The 18,541-nt window shown below is 40.3% G+C and overlaps 3 protein-coding genes across 32 annotated transcripts in view; all 3 read right to left on the bottom strand.

Moving 5' to 3' along the window:
• Positions 1–3,062, bottom strand: part of MRPS35 (mitochondrial ribosomal protein S35) — a 47,158-nt gene extending 44,096 nt beyond the window's left edge. The window contains exon 1 of the mRNA XM_008515862.2: positions 2,826–3,062. Coding sequence (XP_008514084.1) covers positions 2,826–2,937 — 112 coding nt within the window. The 5' untranslated portion in view covers positions 2,938–3,062. The remainder of the gene's footprint in view (positions 1–2,825) is intronic.
• A 4,736-nt stretch (positions 3,063–7,798) lies between these two features.
• On the bottom strand, positions 7,799–8,766 carry REP15 (RAB15 effector protein). The gene has a single exon (XM_008515860.2). It carries the CDS (start codon positions 8,641–8,643, stop codon positions 7,933–7,935), a length of 711 nt encoding a protein of 236 aa, XP_008514082.1. The 5' UTR covers positions 8,644–8,766; the 3' UTR covers positions 7,799–7,932.
• A 567-nt stretch (positions 8,767–9,333) lies between these two features.
• PPFIBP1 (PPFIA binding protein 1) overlaps positions 9,334–18,541 on the bottom strand; it is a 169,354-nt gene continuing 160,146 nt past the window's right edge. For all 30 annotated transcript variants that reach the window (XM_008515856.2, XM_070620884.1, XM_070620889.1 and 27 more), the window contains 6 exons: positions 15,456–15,578; positions 14,793–14,918; positions 14,020–14,208; positions 12,032–12,211; positions 11,316–11,381; positions 9,334–11,175 (listed from right to left, as the gene is read on the bottom strand). In XM_008515856.2, the coding sequence (XP_008514078.1) occupies positions 11,089–11,175; positions 11,316–11,381; positions 12,032–12,211; positions 14,020–14,208; positions 14,793–14,918; positions 15,456–15,578 (771 nt within the window). In that variant the 3' untranslated portion in view covers positions 9,334–11,088. The remainder of the gene's footprint in view (positions 11,176–11,315; positions 11,382–12,031; positions 12,212–14,019; positions 14,209–14,792; positions 14,919–15,455; positions 15,579–18,541) is intronic.

The following is an 18,541-nucleotide window of genomic DNA, read 5'->3' as shown; positions in this document are numbered from 1 at the left end:
CTAAAATAATAACAGCTATATTTATTGAGCACTTTCACATGCCAGACACTGTGCTAAATGCTTTTCATTATTATCTCATAATCTTATTCTTCACAATAACTGTAAGTACTATTATTATTCTTATGTAGAGCTCATTTATAGCCAAGAAAACTAAGGACCAAAGAGTTGTGACAGTAGCATAGCATACAAGACTTCTCACAGTCTGAGCCACTATCTCTGGCTTCGTCTCCCTTCACAAGGGCCCACAACTACACTGAACTTCCAGTACCAGGCCCTTCTGTCTTTCTCTGAATTTCTGTTCTCTCTGCCTGGAAAGTGTCTCCCTTCTATCTGCCCGGCTTCTGTTCCCTTCCACCTCCACACCTCACTAATTCATCTGAAGAATTCTTATTCATCCCTCAATATTAATTCATTTATTCATTCAAAAATTGTGATACCGTGTACCAGAAACTAGGAAGGCAGCAAAGAACAAGAAAAACACAGGCCTTGCTCTCACACACGGTAAAGTCTGTCAAATAAGACAACCATTTAACAAGTAATTCCAATAAATAGTGATAAGTATTAATGAAGATATATAGCAGGGGACCAAACCTAGTCAATTAGTTGGGGAAAATCTCCCCAAAGAAGTGGACTTCAAGCTAAAACCTTAAGGATGAGGAGGAGGTAGCCATGGGAACAGGCAAGTGAAAAAAAGTATTCTAGAGAGAAAGAGAAGATGGAAAATCAAAGTAAGGAAGTTCAGTATGACTGCAATTGAAGAGTAGAAAGAGAGAGCACTGAGAAAAGAAGTTGCAGATATTTAATAGGCATCTCAACGACAACGCATCACTGGCAGAGCTTTTGATCTCCTTCTTCAGTCTGCTCAATCCCTGGAAACAGTAACGCCACTCATCTAATTTCTCAGGACAAATCCAACCCCACCACCACCTCCACTACGACATCAATTCAAGTCACCGTCATCTCATTTGAACTACCGCAACAGCTTCCCAACGGGTCTCCTGGCTTCCAGTATTCTCCCCTAAAGTTAGTTCTCCACACAGTAGCCAGCGATCTTTTAAAAGTGTAAATTACATCATACTGTTCTCCTCCTCAAAGCCTTCCAATGTGATCCCAAACTTATGATAAAATCCAAGCCAAATACCTACAAGCCTTTCCAAGATCAGGCCATTACTTATCTTTCTTTTTTCTTTTTTTTCTGCTTTATCTCCCCATATCCCCCTTGTACATAGTTGTATATCTTAGTTGCAGGTCCTTCTAGTTGTAGCATGTGGGATGTCGCCTCAACATGGCCTGATGAGCGGTGCCATGTCCGCGCCTAGGATCCGAACTGGCGAAACCCTGGGCCGCTGCAGGCGAGCAGGCAAACTTTAACCACTCGGTCATGGGGGCCGGCCCCTACTTATCTCTCTGATGTTTTACACTACCACTGTCCTCTCTGCTCACTTCCCTCCAGCCACACTGGCCTTTCTGTTCCTTGATCACACCCCAAACTTGTTCTAACTTGTGCGCCTTTGCGTGTGCAGTTCCCAATGCCAACAATGCTCTTCCCCAGGATCTCAGCATGGCTCTGGGCTCTGCTCAATGTCACTTTCCCAGGGAGGTCTTTCCTGCCTACCCTATCTTATCCTACCCTATAGCCACTAGTCCCCAGTCCATTATTCTCAACACCCTGCATTATTTTTCCTCAGAGCACTAATCACTAACTGACATTGTATTCAGCTGTTTACCCCTTTATAGTCTGACTTTCCCCAAAGAATATAAACTTCATAAGGTGAGGGACCTTGTTGTACTCCAGTATCTGGAACACTGCCTGGCACACAGGAGTTAAGTATTTGTAGAATGAATGAATGAATGAATGAAAATTTAAAAAGAGACAAGTGTTAAGATTATGAAGAGCCACTAGGATGCATTAAGAAATGTATCACTTATCTTAAAGCAATGAGAAATCCTTTGTAGATTGTGAACAAGGGAGTGACAAGATAAGATTTGCTTTTTGAACACTTCACTCTGGGCATTGTGAGAATTCAACGCAGGAAAGAGCGGAAATGAGGCCCAATAAAGAAACTACTGTAGAAATGAGAGACGGTGGCCTGGACTGGGCTGTTAGTAGTATGAAGACGAGAGAGACTAAAGGAGGTAGCGCTCACAGGACCTAATGAATGACTGGCCATGCCCCCTTGACTGAGCTTTTCCTGACTCTTGAAGGCGCCTCCTCAATGTTCCCATTAATCTATTCACGCTTCTATTACAGCACCTCACACAGCATAGTACTTTTCCGTTAACATCTAGAATTCCCGCTAGACTCCGCAGGGCAAGAACGGTTATCAAGCATCCCTATAATCCCTCTTGAATGAAGGTCATCTCAATAATGCCTACTAAATGAAGGTCACCCCGTTAGGTGGCATAGCTAGGACTGCAATTCAGAGCTGCAGTTTGTTCTAGCACAGCTGCATTCTTTTCTTAAATTTAGGGAAAATCCGTGGTTCAACACTGCCCACAAATATTACCGTCACCACGGAGAGACCCCGCGCCCGCAGCCCTGGGAGGTAGCACCGGAAAGCGCGGGTCATGGAAAAGGGCGGGAGCAAGCTCGCCACGCCGGAGGAGCCAGCAGCAGAAATCCGCGGCTAATAACTGGGTGACCTCCGCGTAGAGGGCGGAACCCTACTCGCGGCTTTCCCATCAGGCTGGCCACCAAGGGCTGGCAGAGGACGTCCTGGCCTCCCCCGGAGGCGCTGGCTCCGCCACTGCGGCGGCCATCATGGGCCCGGTATTCCGCCCTCTCACCTCCCCCAAAGCCCTGAGGAGACGCAGCAGACACTCACGCGGGCTTGGTGTGGGAGCGCGAGTGGCCGGAGACACGGCGGTGGAGAAGGCACGCAGGGTCCTGGCCCCCGGCTGCAGGGCCAGCCACGCGGGGAACACGGCGGCCGCCATGGCTGCGAAGACGGCAAGCCGGAGGGGACCAGCGAGCGCATCCAGCGTCAAGGGGCGGATCTGAGGCCGCTACTGCGCAGGCTCGCCCCGTCTTGCCCCGCCCCTAGAATGGAGAAACAGGAAACACGTGGGCCTGCGAATTCAGCGCCGGAGTCAAAAGTGCAGGACGATACTCCCAAAATAGAAAAAGAGTAATGAAAAGAAAACAAGAAGATTAAAAAAAGAAAAATCGAAGCAGTCAGTCCAAAGACAGTTGCAAATAATGATCATTAAGGATGGGGGAAATGTGGCTTACAAAGGGCAGTTGTGGTCTGAGTGGGACCTCAGGTGGCGCAAGAGTCAGGCAGTCTCCTGATGTATTAGATTTATTAGTTTTCTGGGGCTGCTGTAATAAAGTACCATGACCTTTGTGACTTGAAATAACAAATTTATTTTCTCACAGTTACAGAAGCTAGAAGTCCAAAATCCAGGTGTTGGCAGTATTAATTCCCTATGGAGGTTCTGAGGGAGAATATGTTTATGCCCGTCTCCTAGCTTCTGATGCTTGTTGGCAATCTGTTGCATTCCTTGTCTTGTAGACTCATCATTCCAATCTCTACCTCCGTCTTCACATGATGTTCTCCCCTCTCCTCTTTTTTTAAGATTTAAAGCATGGCCTTTTAGTTAGATGGTCATGGGGTTTGAATCGAGGCTCTGCTTCTTTATGATCTTGGGCAAGTCCACCTAACATCTCTGAGCTTCAATTTCAAGGAAAATGAAAGCAATAATATCTTCCTCTGGGCTGTTGTGATTAACTGAGTTATGTTTCAGAAGGCATAATATAAATGGTGACCATTGAATTTAAGCTCAGGGTCAACACAGCAGCCACTTTTTCTCTCTCGGGGTTGCATATTTTAGTATGATAAAGTTCAAGGCCTATACCATAGAAATTTAGGGACAAAAGGAGCATGAATCTTTATAGGATTAGTTCATATTCAGAGAATTCTCAATTTCTGAGCAAGCTGTTAAGAGACTTTGGTCCTCATTCTACCTGCCCATGCTTCCTCTCCTTTGTTTTACTCTCTCCCTAAGACTGAAGTGGACAGATATGACTGAAGTTATAGAAGCCAGAGAAATACTTCTTATCATTTTCCCTGGCATCAAGTACAATAAAGTTTTTTCTATATTGAAAGTTAAAACTCATTTGTAATGCTATCAACAGGCAAAAATGATATCTGTTTCATGCAGTGTAAAGAGTAAAGCATGTACTATCATGTATGTGGGAGTTACTAAGAATTATGTAATTTTTCAGTTGGAAAAGATCTTAAAAGTGTCATCACTCACTTATGATGAAAATCTTTTCTTCAATTTCCATGATCAAATAATCCAACATGTTGTAGAAGCCAGGCTGGTTTCATGGGCATGCGACCTGCACTTAGAAGAGCCCTAAGCTTGACTTATGCTCTGCCGTCCTTGAAATTTTTAATACTTTTGAACAAAAAGCCCCACATTTTTCATTTTGCACTGGGCTCCGCAAATTATGTAGCCAGTCCTGTGTAGAACAATTTCAAATATTAAGGTTTTATTATAATGACTTTTTACTATGTTTAAAACATAAAGTAATCCAACAACTTTCTGTCAGAGAGCTACTTTTAAGCAAAACTAACTTTGTTATTAAAAGTGAGTGAACAGGGGGCTGGCCCTGTGGCCGAGTGGTTAAGTTCACATGCTCCACTTCGGTGGCCCAGGGATTCGCCAGTTCAAATCCGGGGCGCGGACATGACACTGCTCATCAAGCCATGCTGAGGCGGCATCCCACATGCCACAACTAGAAGGACCCACAGCTAAAAAACACACAACTATGTACCAGGGGGTTTTGGGAAAAGAAGGAAAAAAATAAAATCTTAAAAAAAAAAAGTGAGTCAATAAAGCTTGTCAATTCACAATCATGGTAAATAGACTATATGCAAATATCCAGGTATGTGGATGCACCTTGCCACCTAAATATCCATCAAAACAGTATTGGTTACATATATTATGCTGCGTATATACAATATAAAGTACTTCTTGGACACATGGATCTTAATCCTCGTTGAACATTAGAATTACCTCAGGAGATTAAAAAAAGTTGTCTAGGCCCCTCCCTCTGAGATGCTGATGAATTGGTCTAGATGTGTTTGGGGCATCAGTGTTTTTATTTATTTATTTATTTTCAATTGGCACCTGAGCTAACATCTGTTGCCAGTCTTCTGTTTTTTCTTCTTCTTCTTCTCCCTAAAGCCCCCCAGTACATAGTTGTATATACTAGTTGTGAGTGCCTCTGGTTGTGCTATGTGGCACATGACCTGACGAGCGGTGTCATGTCTGCGCCCAGGATCGGAACCAGCAAAACCATGGGCTGCTGAAGTGGAGTGTGCGAACTTAACCACTCGGCCACGGAGCTGGCACCTTTATTTTTGATTTTTTTTTTAAGCTCCCCAAGTGAATCTAACATGCAGGCAGGACTAAGAGCCACTAAGTTCAGCCTTAAAAAGGATGAAGTGGATATAAATCTATTAGCATGGAAAATTGTCCACAATGTATAGTTAAGTTTTTAAAAATACAGGTTATAAGGCATTTACAGATCACATGATTGCATTTAGGTAAAATATTTTTAATATGCAATACATGTTCTGGAAGGGTAAACAGCAAGCTGGAGAGAGTGGGTATGGAGGTGAAGGTGAGACTCCCAAAGACTTAACTTTCTTCACTTCTGTACTTGAATTTTTAAGCCAGAATGCAGACTTTTAAAAAACTAATAAATGAGAATACAGTATTTTTAAAATTAGCTCCACATTTTTATTTTAATTTAAAAAAAAGATGAATCTTTGATTTATAGCTTCCAGCTGTTTATAACGTGAATAGTTACAATTTGTACTAGATTCTTCAAAATTTTCGTAAGCTTCCATTTTAGTATAGCAAATATTGTCACAGCATTGTCTCCTTTGAATTAGTTGAAGCCATCCCATTTTACACACGAAAAAACAGTTAAACCACTAGAGTCTGCTCTTAAAAGAACTGAGACTCAAACCCACATCTGATTCCAAGCTGAATATTCTTTTTACCATATGATGCTATTTTCCTGATAACTTCTTCTTTATAGCATTCCTGCAGACAGGGGTCACTACACGCCAAGGGAACATAATTGACTGGGTATTAAAACATTTGAGGCACATTCCAAGTAAGAATAATTATTTTTTAACTTCAAGAGATGTCTCCTGGGCCTATTCATCCCTATTTCCCTTTACTGCTTTTCTTAATCTTTTGGTTTCCTGGAATGAAGGAATGTCAAAGACAAATTTATTTCTTCCCTTACATTTATTCTTATTATCAAAGTTTGGAAATACAGGATTCTAATTGTGACATATTTCATATCCTCCATGCAATCATCAGCAAAAGCGGTATGCTTCACCTTCAACTATTGCTGAGCTCTTCACCTCTCCTCCTCTACCACTTTGGTCCAGGCCACCCTTTTCTCTCATCAGGATTACTTTAATACCTTCTTAGCTGTCCCCCTGGGCTCTGCTTCCACTCTTTTCACCCTACAATCTAGTCTGCACCCAGCAATCAAGTGAGGTTTTTAAAGTGTCAATCAGATCGAGGCATTTCTCTCCCCATATCACTCAGAATGAAATCTAGAGTCCTGAAAAGTATGATCTGCCTGATGTGTTTGCTGGCTACTTCTACCTCATCTCCTGTCACTCACCCCCTGGCTCCCTGCTCCATCCACACTAGCCTCCTAGCTGTGCCTCCAACACACCACATCCACTTCCATTTCAGGCCCCTTGCATTTGCAGTTCCCCATGCCCAGAACACTCTCTTCCAGATATCTACACTGATGCTGTCTCTTCATTCAGATCTCTGGTCCATTGCCGCCGCCTCATTGACGCTTTCCTTAAGCACCCACTACAAAATTGCACCTTCTTCCCTGTCTGTTCTCTTACTCGGGCTTTATTTTTCTTTACAGTGGCCCTGATATATTTTTCTTAAATATGCATTTTAAATATATGTATATATCTTTGTTTATTGTTGCTTATTGTCTGTCTTCCACCATTAAGAGGGAAACTCTCTGAGAGTAGGGACTTTGTTCTCTTTACTGCTGGATTGGCAGGGCACAGCACAGGGCCTAACAGGTAACAGGCATTCAGCAATTGGTGTGAATGAAACTATCCTCCATTTACACTTTTAAGCATTTTTTTGCTTCTATCCTCTAGAAGGGTAGAGGGAAAATTATTTTTCCTCCCCTACAGTACTCTTATAATCCCCCCCAAGCTTTTAAGCAAAAATGGTTTTTATATGTGAACACACTTTCCTTATTACAGAGGATAAAAAAATGTTAATCATTATCACAAGGGATCGTTATATGGGTTACTGTGTTTAAATTGTACGTGAAGTTAACACTCAAGGAGATTCCAAAGTGAGTCCCACCAGGGTCCTCTGCGCAGAGGAAGCAGCTTGGGATGAAGTAGAAGTACTGGCAGGGTAGGAGGAAGAGAGAGGTGTGAGGTTTTGCTTAGGAGTTCTGCATTGAAACTGGTATTGTAAATGTAGTTAAACCCATTCTGTAGTCTTACCCATCACCTCATCCTACCCACCTCCCACCCACAGCAGTAAAAACACATTTTACACTTTCAAGTGTTACACTTATTTCAAACAAAGATACATTTTTTTCTTTTTTTGGCAAATCAAGCTTTAAGGGTGACTTTATTATCCTCTCCTTCTACTTTTATTGTTGAATAAATAAGTGAAAGATTAAGCTAAATGGTAAGTCTTCCCAGCCATAGGCAAGGTTTTTCTTCCTCTGCATAATCAATGACATTCATATGTTTTGAGCCAGGTGGTCACTGTTATTCAATGGGGGGAGGCAGGAGAGGGGAATTCCATGCTGGGATGATGCAAGTGGATGAACTTGCTTATTAGAATAAAGGATTTTTTTTGTTTTCATCTTACAGGGCAGTCTCATCACACATATCCAGTTCAGAGGATGCTAATATAAACCTTGCCCACCTCTCGCAGCTCATCTTTCTTACTCAGACAGTTTCCAAGCAGCTCTCTGATGGGGACACAATCTTCAGTTTCCAGGACAAATCGTGCCACAGCCTTCCCTCCTGGCAGATGGCTCCTCACTGTCTCACGTTTGACACTGTCCAAGACAACGCCTCTGATGTCTTTAGGCTTTCCTGGCACACCAAAGATGATAAAGAGGCCCAGACAATCCTTTCCTATCAAGTTGCAGAATTCTTCCAGCTTATCGAACCTACTTCTCTTCCTGGCAGACTGCTCTGCCCTGGATTCTGGATCGGAGAGGTCACAAGGCTTAGATTCCACAGGAGGAAGAGAAGACATCTGCAGAGTCTGTACCGCCAGCTGAAGCCTTATTTGCTTATCAGCCCCCCAAAAGGTCCAAATCCAGTCTGCCCCAAACAGTAAGGCTTGGTGCTTGGTCATCTTGGTGGTGGTGAGCCAGCCGTCAACTCCCTTTTCCTGGCAGAAAGTGATGAAGTGGATTAAGAAGATCTCATTCAGCGTGTTTGAAGCTGGGCGTAGATTGCTCAGAGGGGCTTCAAATCCAAGATACTCCTTCAGTTTCTGAGCTGCGTGGACCATAGCTTCACTGACCACCTCACAGATGCTGAGAGCCCCGTCACTGTCCTTCAGAGGCACCTGTTGTGATGGGTTTTGCCCCATTTTCTCTGCACCCGATCAATACTGCTTCCAAATATCAAACATGTGAACCTCGTTCAGAAGGACTTCTTTTTTCAGAGTAAAAGTTTAGCAGTGCAGTCACATCTGTTAATGTGGTCCCAGTGTTCTGTCTCTACAGCTTCCTTAATACACCTAAGCATATGTACATACAGCTAAACAAACATGTGAGGTCCTGCTGTTTGCCAACTGGGCGTGCTGTATTCCTACAGATTCCTGCTGGTTTGTTAACTTAGAGACATTAACTTCCACGAAAAACATCTGTTCCTCTCTAGTTATCTTCACTCTACCTTTAATATTTGGTAATCTCCTCCAAGATGTTTCCTCTGGTCAAATTTTAGTTAAATTAAAAATAGTATTTAGTTCTTTAAAGATGCATACACCTCTTTCTACAAGTAACTTCTTCAGATTTGTAGATGAGTCATCCCCTTTGCTTTTTCAATGTCCCCTCTGCCACAATTCCTCATCCCTCAGCTCAGCTGTCTGTTTCCTTTCATACAATGGCTTCTCAGACAAAAGCCTCAAATTTTGATCTGTTGATTCATGCTATAAACCCCACCCAGACAAATTTATGGGAATTTGTGAATTGGAAGTTTGTGTTATTATTCTCTATATCAGAAAGAAAGGCTGCTGGTTATCCTGAACAAAGGAAAATAAAGTAACAGACAATAAAAATATGAGGCAATTATCAATTGACTTTATTTCTTTTCATATGGTAATACCAGCAGTGTATAATAGTTTGTAAATAAAATATATATCATCAAAAAAATTTTTAACCTTATCACATATCATCAGTTATGTTACATTGTCCTGAATAAAGAATATTTGGCATCTATAACAGTCTCCTGTTGTTTTTAACCAGGTTCGAATAACAAACTGTTTTTCAAATGGTGGCATATATTCACATTAAAATAAAATGCAAATACATTAAGAGTCCAATACAGTCACCAAATAACGAATGGTAGGGAGCAAAAGATTACTATTAGCATCAAATCATTTTAGTTATGAATAAATAGTAATTTAGTGTTATAGGTTCCTTGATGAAAAGCTTGGTAGCTTGCTGATACCTTGAAAGATCATACCATTGACATTCAAATATAGTTTATAAGCAAGTCCACTGGCATATATTAAACTGCCCACCGGACGTGAATTTGTCAAAACCTGTCTTTACCACAGTTGGCTATCATGAGAAATGATGTAGTACTAAATAAAAAATAGAATATTTTTTTTAATATCCCTAAAAAAATAATCAACACAGTAACAGTTTTTGCTGCAGCTTTCTATACTCTTTATAAAGAATATTTGAGCCCTGTGCTACCAGAAAACATGAACTACATTTTATCATCACAATATAACCATTATAAAACTAATTTTGCAGACTCAGAGTTATGGAACTGATTGACACAAAATGTTAAAACAAATATTCAGCTTTCAACAAAAATCTCATTAATTGATAATCTGAGAAATATACAATTAATAACATTAGGCAGACTGCTAGTATTTTGATGTAAGGATATATTTAGCAAAGAGGAAAATAAGAAATTTAATACTGTGCAGGTTTTTGTTTTGATTTGGTCTCTCAGAAATTATTTCTATACATTTTGGGGGAGATTCTGAATGCATTCAAGTTAATAGTATTTAAATGTCCCTCAGTTTCTTCCTTATGAGGCAAAAAGATCCAAGATTAAGGTTGAAATTCTTAGAAAACTATTCAACGATTTTGTGATGTGTCATCAAAGGAGGGGTATTTCACTTATACTAATATAGTCTGAACGATCAACATCATTAAAATTCAGTTGTGGAGAAAGAAAGATGATCCTGACCTTTCCAAGAACCAGCTGGTATGTGAAAATTTTGATCACTGTACTTTTTTCTTAATGTGATCTTTTTACCATCTTCCTTAGGCCACAAAATAAAAGTTCTATTTTCTATGTACTAAATATATACATATATTTAGAAAAATATATAAAAATAGGACAATATGAGGCAAGTGGAGGTGTGGCTGGCATTTAGTGGGCACACTGAATGCTTAAAGAAATTCCACGTATTGATTTTGAAAGCATATAATGTCACACTGATGTGACAAAATCATTCACATACTGGTTACCACTTCCCAAATCTTCCATGCTGTGAATGTGAATGGAAACACCATGGTAAAATACATTAAATGCAACACTTTAAATATAATATATCACAGATTTTTACATTAAATAGAGGAAAAACAATTAATACTCTCTTTCACCAGTGTCTCATTTTTCATGGCAACTTCAGAATAGGCACATAACCTCTGCTTTCCATTTCCACTTCTAAATGAGCAGAAGCTGTACAATAAACAATATACAGTCTGTCACTTGTTGTGTATACTGTGAGTGTTTGAGAAATAAATTGGAAAAAGACAAAGGGCTCCTCATGCTCATCCAGGTGTGACGGTCAAACGTTTGAGTCTTCGTCGGTAATGCTGGCACTGGGGGAACGGGCAGCAAAATCTTTAAACATGTCATCTTCCTTTAACATGTGCTGGAAAACAAGGAGACGAGAGTCACACAGGGTGAGCCAAGACCTCAGAACTACACGTTTTTCATGATGCATGCGGTCCTTTGGGGTTCTTTTCAAACATATTTGTAGGGTAACATTTTGAATTCATTTCACAAACTTACTGTTAGATTGTTGATGCCTTCAGAGAATGCACCTATCTGTCTCACTGTGCCTTCTGAATCTTCCATCTGCAAAGAATGTACCATAACATGACATATTCATTTGCATAATTTTAAGGAAAGTGCAGCAAAGTGAGCAAAAGTCTAACAAATAATGCAAGTCATATTGAAAGGGATAGGAGCAACAGAACCCTTCTGATGATAGCTCCTCTCATTATGGCAATTGAGGTTAAAAGTTAGAAGAAACACTTTACCGGCACATGTAGCCTGTTGCTCCGATGTTGACAACGGCTCCAAGGATTATTGATTAGGGGGCAACATTCAGATCCATGACTTCATACTGAAAAGGCTATGTAGTATGGGATGCCCATTCCTGACTCGTTTTAATACATAGATTTCCTATCAGCTTGGAATGCTAGGTCTTCTATCTTGGATAAGTTACTTAACCTCTCTGTGCCTCAGTTACCTTATCTCCTAAAAGAGGATAACAATACTGCCTATGTTTTAGGATTACGATGAATATTAATATATGTTAAGCGCTTAGCACAGTGCCTGGGATGTAGTAAGCAATCTGTAAGTATTCACTATTATTTTATTATTATCTTTATTTTTAAGTATTTGAAGAAAACTTCTTTGACAGGTAGACACAGGGCACAAAGTTTCCAGTTAGTGTTTCATGCTGGAAGAGCTATGAAATAGGTATGCAGTGTTGCATTTACCTGCTCTAACCGGTCCAAATCATCTTCGTCATACAAGCGCATGTCCAATCCAGGTTTAAATCCTTTCTTAGATGTACTTCCTGATGCCTGTCCCAATTCCATTGGACAAACATATTCTTCCCCATCTTCCTGTTTCTTCTTTCTCAGATTCCCAAAATTGCTGAAGGTAAGTTTCTTTGGCTTTAAAAGAAGCGCAAACAAAAACATCCAGGGATTTGATAAAATTCTTAGGACAAAGGCCTGATAACATGCGTAATTTAATTACTCACTCCATCTATAGAGAAAAGCAATGGAATGATTTGAATGATTACATTGGTATAACAAAAACAAAGGCATCCTATGGGGCTGGCCCCGTGGCCAAGTGGTTAAGTTCTTGCGCTCTGCTGCAGGCGGCCCAGTGTTTCGTTGGTTCGAATCCTGGGCGTGGACATGGCACTGCTCATCAAACCACGCTGAGGCAGCGTCCCACATGCCACAACTAGAAGGACCCACAACGAAGAATATACAACTATGTACTGGGGGGCTTTGGGGAGAAAAAGGAAAAAAATAAAATCTTTAAAAAAAACCCCCAAAAACAAAGGCATCCTAGGCATATGATTGACGCACCCAAATATGATAAATGATCCTTACTATGAATCTCAGAAGATTAAGCCTATTGTCCTTATTCAAGCCAACTAGCTGGGTAGTCACTGTGATAAGCAAAATATGCCAGGAGCCTTAGTTTATATTAAAACAGGACTTAATGCAATGAGATTTCTCAGGACTGAATTCAATTTTGCAAGATTTCCCAATCTAAGATCAGAAAAACAAAATGGTCCTTACTGTATTTTCTTTTTGGGTGAGGCTATGATTATCTTGTGTGCCCGCTATGCTTCCATAATGGGACTGGTGACTGGCTAAAAGAATCTCCACTCTTTTGGAGAGAGAACTTCCAGTGATACTTTGAAGAGAAATTCCATCTTAGTCCCTGGATAGTTCCTGAGACTGTTAAGGGGATGGTGATCGGGCTGACGCTGAGAATTTAAATAGAACAGACTCTCTCAGAAGTTTCAAATCTGGCACACATCTTTTAAGAGAGAAAGGGAGCTGAAGAGAAAGTGTCAGTGGGTATAATATAGGGGAGAAGGTACGGGGGAAAAAAAAAGAACTTGGTACATATTTGTGGATGAGTCAATTAACTCTATCTCCACATTAAGTTGGTTGAGATAACAGACTCAGAAGACTTCACAGAAGAGTGACTTTTTTTTTTGAGGAAGATTAGCCCTGAGCTAACATCTGCTGCCAATCCTCCCCTTTTTTGCTGAGGAAGACTGGCCCTGAGCTAAGATCCGTGCCCATATTCCTCTACTTTATATGTGGGACGCCTACCACAGCATGGCTTGCCAAGCAGTGCCATGTACGCACCCCGGATCCAAACTGGTGAACCCCGGGCCGCCAAAGCAGAATGTGTGAACTTAACCACTGGGCCACGGGGCTGGCCCCAGAACGATTTAAAAGAAGAAAAAGTAATCTGAATTTGGTATGATCCCTGAATCCAGATAAATCTGGAAATATCCATCCTGTGCTGGTCTACTATGAATAATTTCTAAAGTATCTTTTCCCTAATTTGCAAGGTTGGTCAATTATAAGCCAGACATGTTAAATCTGTATGAGAAGAAATCCTCCTCTTATACTTGATTTATCCGTAGGACAAGTGCAATCAATATTTGGGCCCAAGTCATGGGCTTTCTGCATTGGCAATGTATCAATTATAGAAGCCAACATCATAATCTTAATTACTGTTAACTCTAATAAAAGAAATGATTTGAGCAAAGATTTGTCCAGAAGGAAACCTTCAAAAATGCATTTTCTTAATTACTCTTAAAGATGCATATACCTTCAACCCACCCACAAAACTTAGTAAACCCCAGAAAATGGGATAGCCAGGTAACAGTCAAAACTCAGCCTTTGCTATAAGCAATGATTAAATGGTACAAGCTTGCACCAACCTTCACTTTGGCAGTAGCTGTTAGGAGTACATAATCTGGCAACTCCATGGCATCGCGCTTCTGGTGTTGGGCCTCAGCACCGATCAGAAGGTTGAAATGAGTGGCCAAATGTCTTCGCAACAGGGTCTTACTTGGTGGGATGTTCAACAACTGAGCCATTGTTTCTACATTAAAACGAGGTTCTAGAACCTGTAAGAGAAATTAAGATTGCTTAAGGTACCATATATCATACATGTCTGCATTGTGCTTTATAATTTGCAAAGCTCTTTCATTTAGTTATCTCCGATGACCCTCTCAAGAGCCCAGTGAGACAGACGGAGCATTTACATATCTTTTCTTTATTTTGGCTCAGCTGGTCAGAAATAGAGCTGGTCCTGACATCCAGGATTACAAAGTTGGGGCTACCACCTCTCTGAAGTGGTACCCTTGGGATGCCTTTGGATGCCAACTCCTTATGCAACATCAGTGTGCAGAAACATAATCTGCATCTTGGCAGGGGTTTTCAAACATGATCATATGAGAGCCAGTGGCCAAATGTTATCCAACATAAAAGAGGACAATAAAAGGGAAATGGATTTAAATCCAATCTAGAGTTATGGGATATAAATATAAAATAGAGAAAAAAATACTCTGAAAGTAAAGATTCACTAGAAATAATGCAGGAGGGTTCAATTAGATGACTTTTGGATTATGAAAAACAAACTGATAATATGCTACTCATTAGACTAATGGAAATAATATGAAGTTAATTTTAAATTAAAACAGAGTTTTACCATGAGCCCACCATGAACACCACTGCCTCTGAGATTGGGGGCATATTCTGCCAGGTCCACGGAGCGCAGCCACTCCATCACTCGATGATTGGTCCACTGCTGAACCTCTGATGGGGTGATGCTATTCTGTGGGAACAAACAACCAGCAAGAGCTTGAGTCATTGACTATGGGATTCCAATTATTAAATCTGCATGTTCTGTCTAAAAAGTCTGCCCCAAGGAGCAGAGTTACTCAATATCCCACTAATGTTTAGAGAAAAGGTAAAAAGGTGTTTGCTAATTTGAATTCTCTGTTAAGGAATCTATATCACAGAGTTTCAAGCTTTTCTACATGCTAATAAAGCAGAGCTTGAGGAAAGGAAGTCTTCAAAGCGATATTTAACTCTGTGGCTTAAGGAGGCAGGAAAATGAAATACACTCAAGAAAAGGAGGAAGGGTAATTAAAAAATAATCCAAGCTTCAGTTACACAGGTAGAACCATCATGGAGGGAAAGGAAGGAATATAGGAAAACATAGTCTAAGAAATGAGGCTGGATTTGAGGCTGTGAGGGTACCAGAAGTTTTCTCTGCAGACTCCAAGAAGAAATGGGTCTTAGCTTCCATACATGGACAGTCACATTCATGGAAAGTGCATGCTGTGTAAACCTCAACCTCAGATGCTACCTCATCAGACGGCCGCCTCCGTAGACAGTTTGGTTCAAAGTTATTGATCCTCAGGACCTGGATGGCCCTTTTGATGCTGAGATGATGGAGCACACTCACAACCTTCAAAGACAGTAAGTCATCCTGCAAAAAAGAACAAAAGAGGAGCTCAATGAGCTGGCCTAGCAGGAGGACCTTCTCAGGGAAATCTCAGAAAACAAGTAAATGTAGAAGAGCCCCAGTACTAATAGGCCCCGAGGGCTTGTAAGTGTTTTCAAAGCTTTTATTTAGTCCTACAACCCTTTTTCCTATTCCAGTCAAAAACCTCTCCAGGACCCCAATATATAATAAAATCAAAATTCATGTTGTTCCAACTGAAGCCGACTTCTACCTGTTTCTCTCTCTTCCAGACATTCTGAGATAGGATGGTGCCACCCCACAAAAAACGCAGTCTAAAAAGCACTCGCTGGGGCACTACAAAAAGAGATTCACTTTGATTTGATTTGATCAAGCAACAAGCTAAGAGCAAGTGATGTTCACTGACGGTTGAGGCTTGGTTTTCTGAGCTGAGGCATATCACAATTTTGGGGAAAACCAGTTAAACTATCCCTCCAGCCTCAAGAAACCTCTAGTTCTGGATTATTATGCCTTCTCTAGCAGACGTGAACAATTTTGGGAAAACTCTGCCAATCAATGCAGAGGTTTTGGTGAGAGTTAAGGAGAGAAGAGAAACGAAGAAGTTAGAAGTTGCAACACATATCATCAGTCAGTTCCTTCAAGGAGTAACTTTTAACCAGTCTCTGGTTATTGGGAACATTTCAAACATACCAAACACACCAAAATAAATTATTTTAGAAGAAGGTGACTTCAGAGGCAGTGTCAAGATAAGCACCAGTCCACTTCACGACACACCCAGATGATAAACAAGGAAAACGTCCATTTTAGGCACACCTTACTGATAACACGTTTCTTGCAGGGCGAAAAAATTTAATCTATTATAGCAATATTTTTTAAATAAAAATATTAGACAATCCATTTAAATCCTTAAGGCTACTGAACAAAACTGAACAAAAATTATTGCCTGAATTTTTTCTGGATTAATTTCTTAAAGGTAGTTCTTTATAAGTTAGAAATAGCACAACATATTTTAATCTAAGATTGAGACATCCATTCAAAACATTTCCATGTGGGCTATTTTCAACTAACTAAAGTCTATCAAATTAAGAAAAACCTAAATGCATAAGGTTTACAATGTAAATAAAATGTTAATTATTTTAGCTTAAGGAATTTTAAAAGTAGGGGGCATTTTCTTTTAAACCAAAACAGATTATTTTGGGGGGATTAAAAAAAATCTTTTATTTTTAAAGTAATTTTAGATTCACAGAAGAGTTGCCAAAGATAGCACAGACAATTCCCTAAAACCCTTCACCCAGCTTTCCCTAATGTTAATACTGTATATACATGATATAGTCATCGAAACTAAGAAGTTAACATAGACAATAATAAAATTAACTGAACTACAGACTTTATTCAGATTTCACCAGTTTTCCTCCTAGGTCTTTTTTCTGTTCCAGGATCCAATCTAGGATACCACATTAAAGGACACGTTTTGTGATTTAGGATTTCTAGGGTCAAATATTTTATTTTTTTAATTTTTATTTATTTATTTTTGCTGAGGAAGATTGTCCCTGAGCTAACATCCACTGTCAATCTTCCTCTTTTTGTATGTGAGCCACCAACGTAGCATGGTCACTGACAGATGAGTGGTGTAGGTCTGCATCCGGGAACTGAACCTGGGCCACTGAAGCAGAGCACGCTGAACTTAACCACTAGGTCACCGGGGCTGGCCCTCAAATTTTTTTAAATAATTTATTCTTTTATAGCTGTGAAAGTTATAGGTATGCTTTTTTGTGATTTTAAGCCTGAATTTGCTCTCATTTCCACAGGAACATACTTATACCTACACAAGCCAGCAAATATTTACTGAATTTGTTCCAGGAAGACTAGTAAGCTATTATGAGCAGGGATCTGCAAACAGCCTAGGATCAAATGCTCTATGACTTTCTACTACCTTCTAACTATAGAAACTCGGTTGAGTTACCCAATTTCTCGATTCCTTTGTGTCCTCATCTAAAAACTGGGGATAATAAGAGTGCTAACTCCAGGATTGCTGGGACTTGAGTATGAATATGAGTAAAGTGCTTGAAAGAGTGCCCGACACACAGCAAATGTGCAACACACCACATGTTGGTATACCACATGCAGGTTTACACGATGTGCCCACCAAGGGACAGACTTTGGTTCCACAATAGAGAAGAAAACAAATCCCATGAGATCAACTCCAGATTTCTTTGATATTGAAAAATTCCTATGTAAGTTAGTTGTTTGAAACTTTCAACTTATTTAAAGAAGATACTTGGGGTAGTTGGATCCACAGCCTAGCTCACAAAAGGCCATTTAAATACAAGTATCTTCGGTTGACCACTAAGAGTACTATGGAATCTAGAACACGTTCTCCTAGAATCCAAGGAAAAGTCCTTCTACCCATTGGCTGGAAGGCTAGAAACATGCAACAATAATGAAGGAACCAGAACGAAAGTCCACCTTTCCCTACTTCTTCTGTACTCCAGTGACTCCTGCCCTAGCAGAACCAGGCTGAAGTGAGAAGGATGAAAAGCTTTCAGGCAACAGTTCTCAAAAGAAGGGAAGGGAGAAGACGAGTCCCTAGGGATGTCAGGTCTCAGAAGGATAGCCTCTTCTGAGTGGCCACTGCACACAGGAATATATAACTGAGAAACTGCCAGGGCTTCAAAACTCTACTTTCTCTCTATTTTTCAAACATCTTTATGATATATAATTCACTTACCATAAAATTCACCCATTCAAAGTACACTTCAATGTCTACGCTGTTCAATATATAAAATCAACTTTCTGGATAGCTTAGTTTAAATAAGATTTCATGCAGCTTAAATCAGGGTTTCAAATTTCTCCAAGGCTACTGCAATCACCAAACCCTACAACTTCAACCTAGCAGGAAAGAGTCCCAATCCACTGCTCAAGTTAAAGCCACACTTTCAAACTCTGGTGGAATCATTGTGAAAACACTG

This window comes from Equus przewalskii, chromosome 5, assembly GCF_037783145.1.
Source record: "Equus przewalskii isolate Varuska chromosome 5, EquPr2, whole genome shotgun sequence".
NCBI classification, from domain to species: Eukaryota; Metazoa; Chordata; class Mammalia; order Perissodactyla; family Equidae; genus Equus; species Equus przewalskii.
The sequence above is the reverse complement of the archived record's forward strand: the minus strand, read 5'-3'. Positions and strand labels throughout refer to the sequence as shown.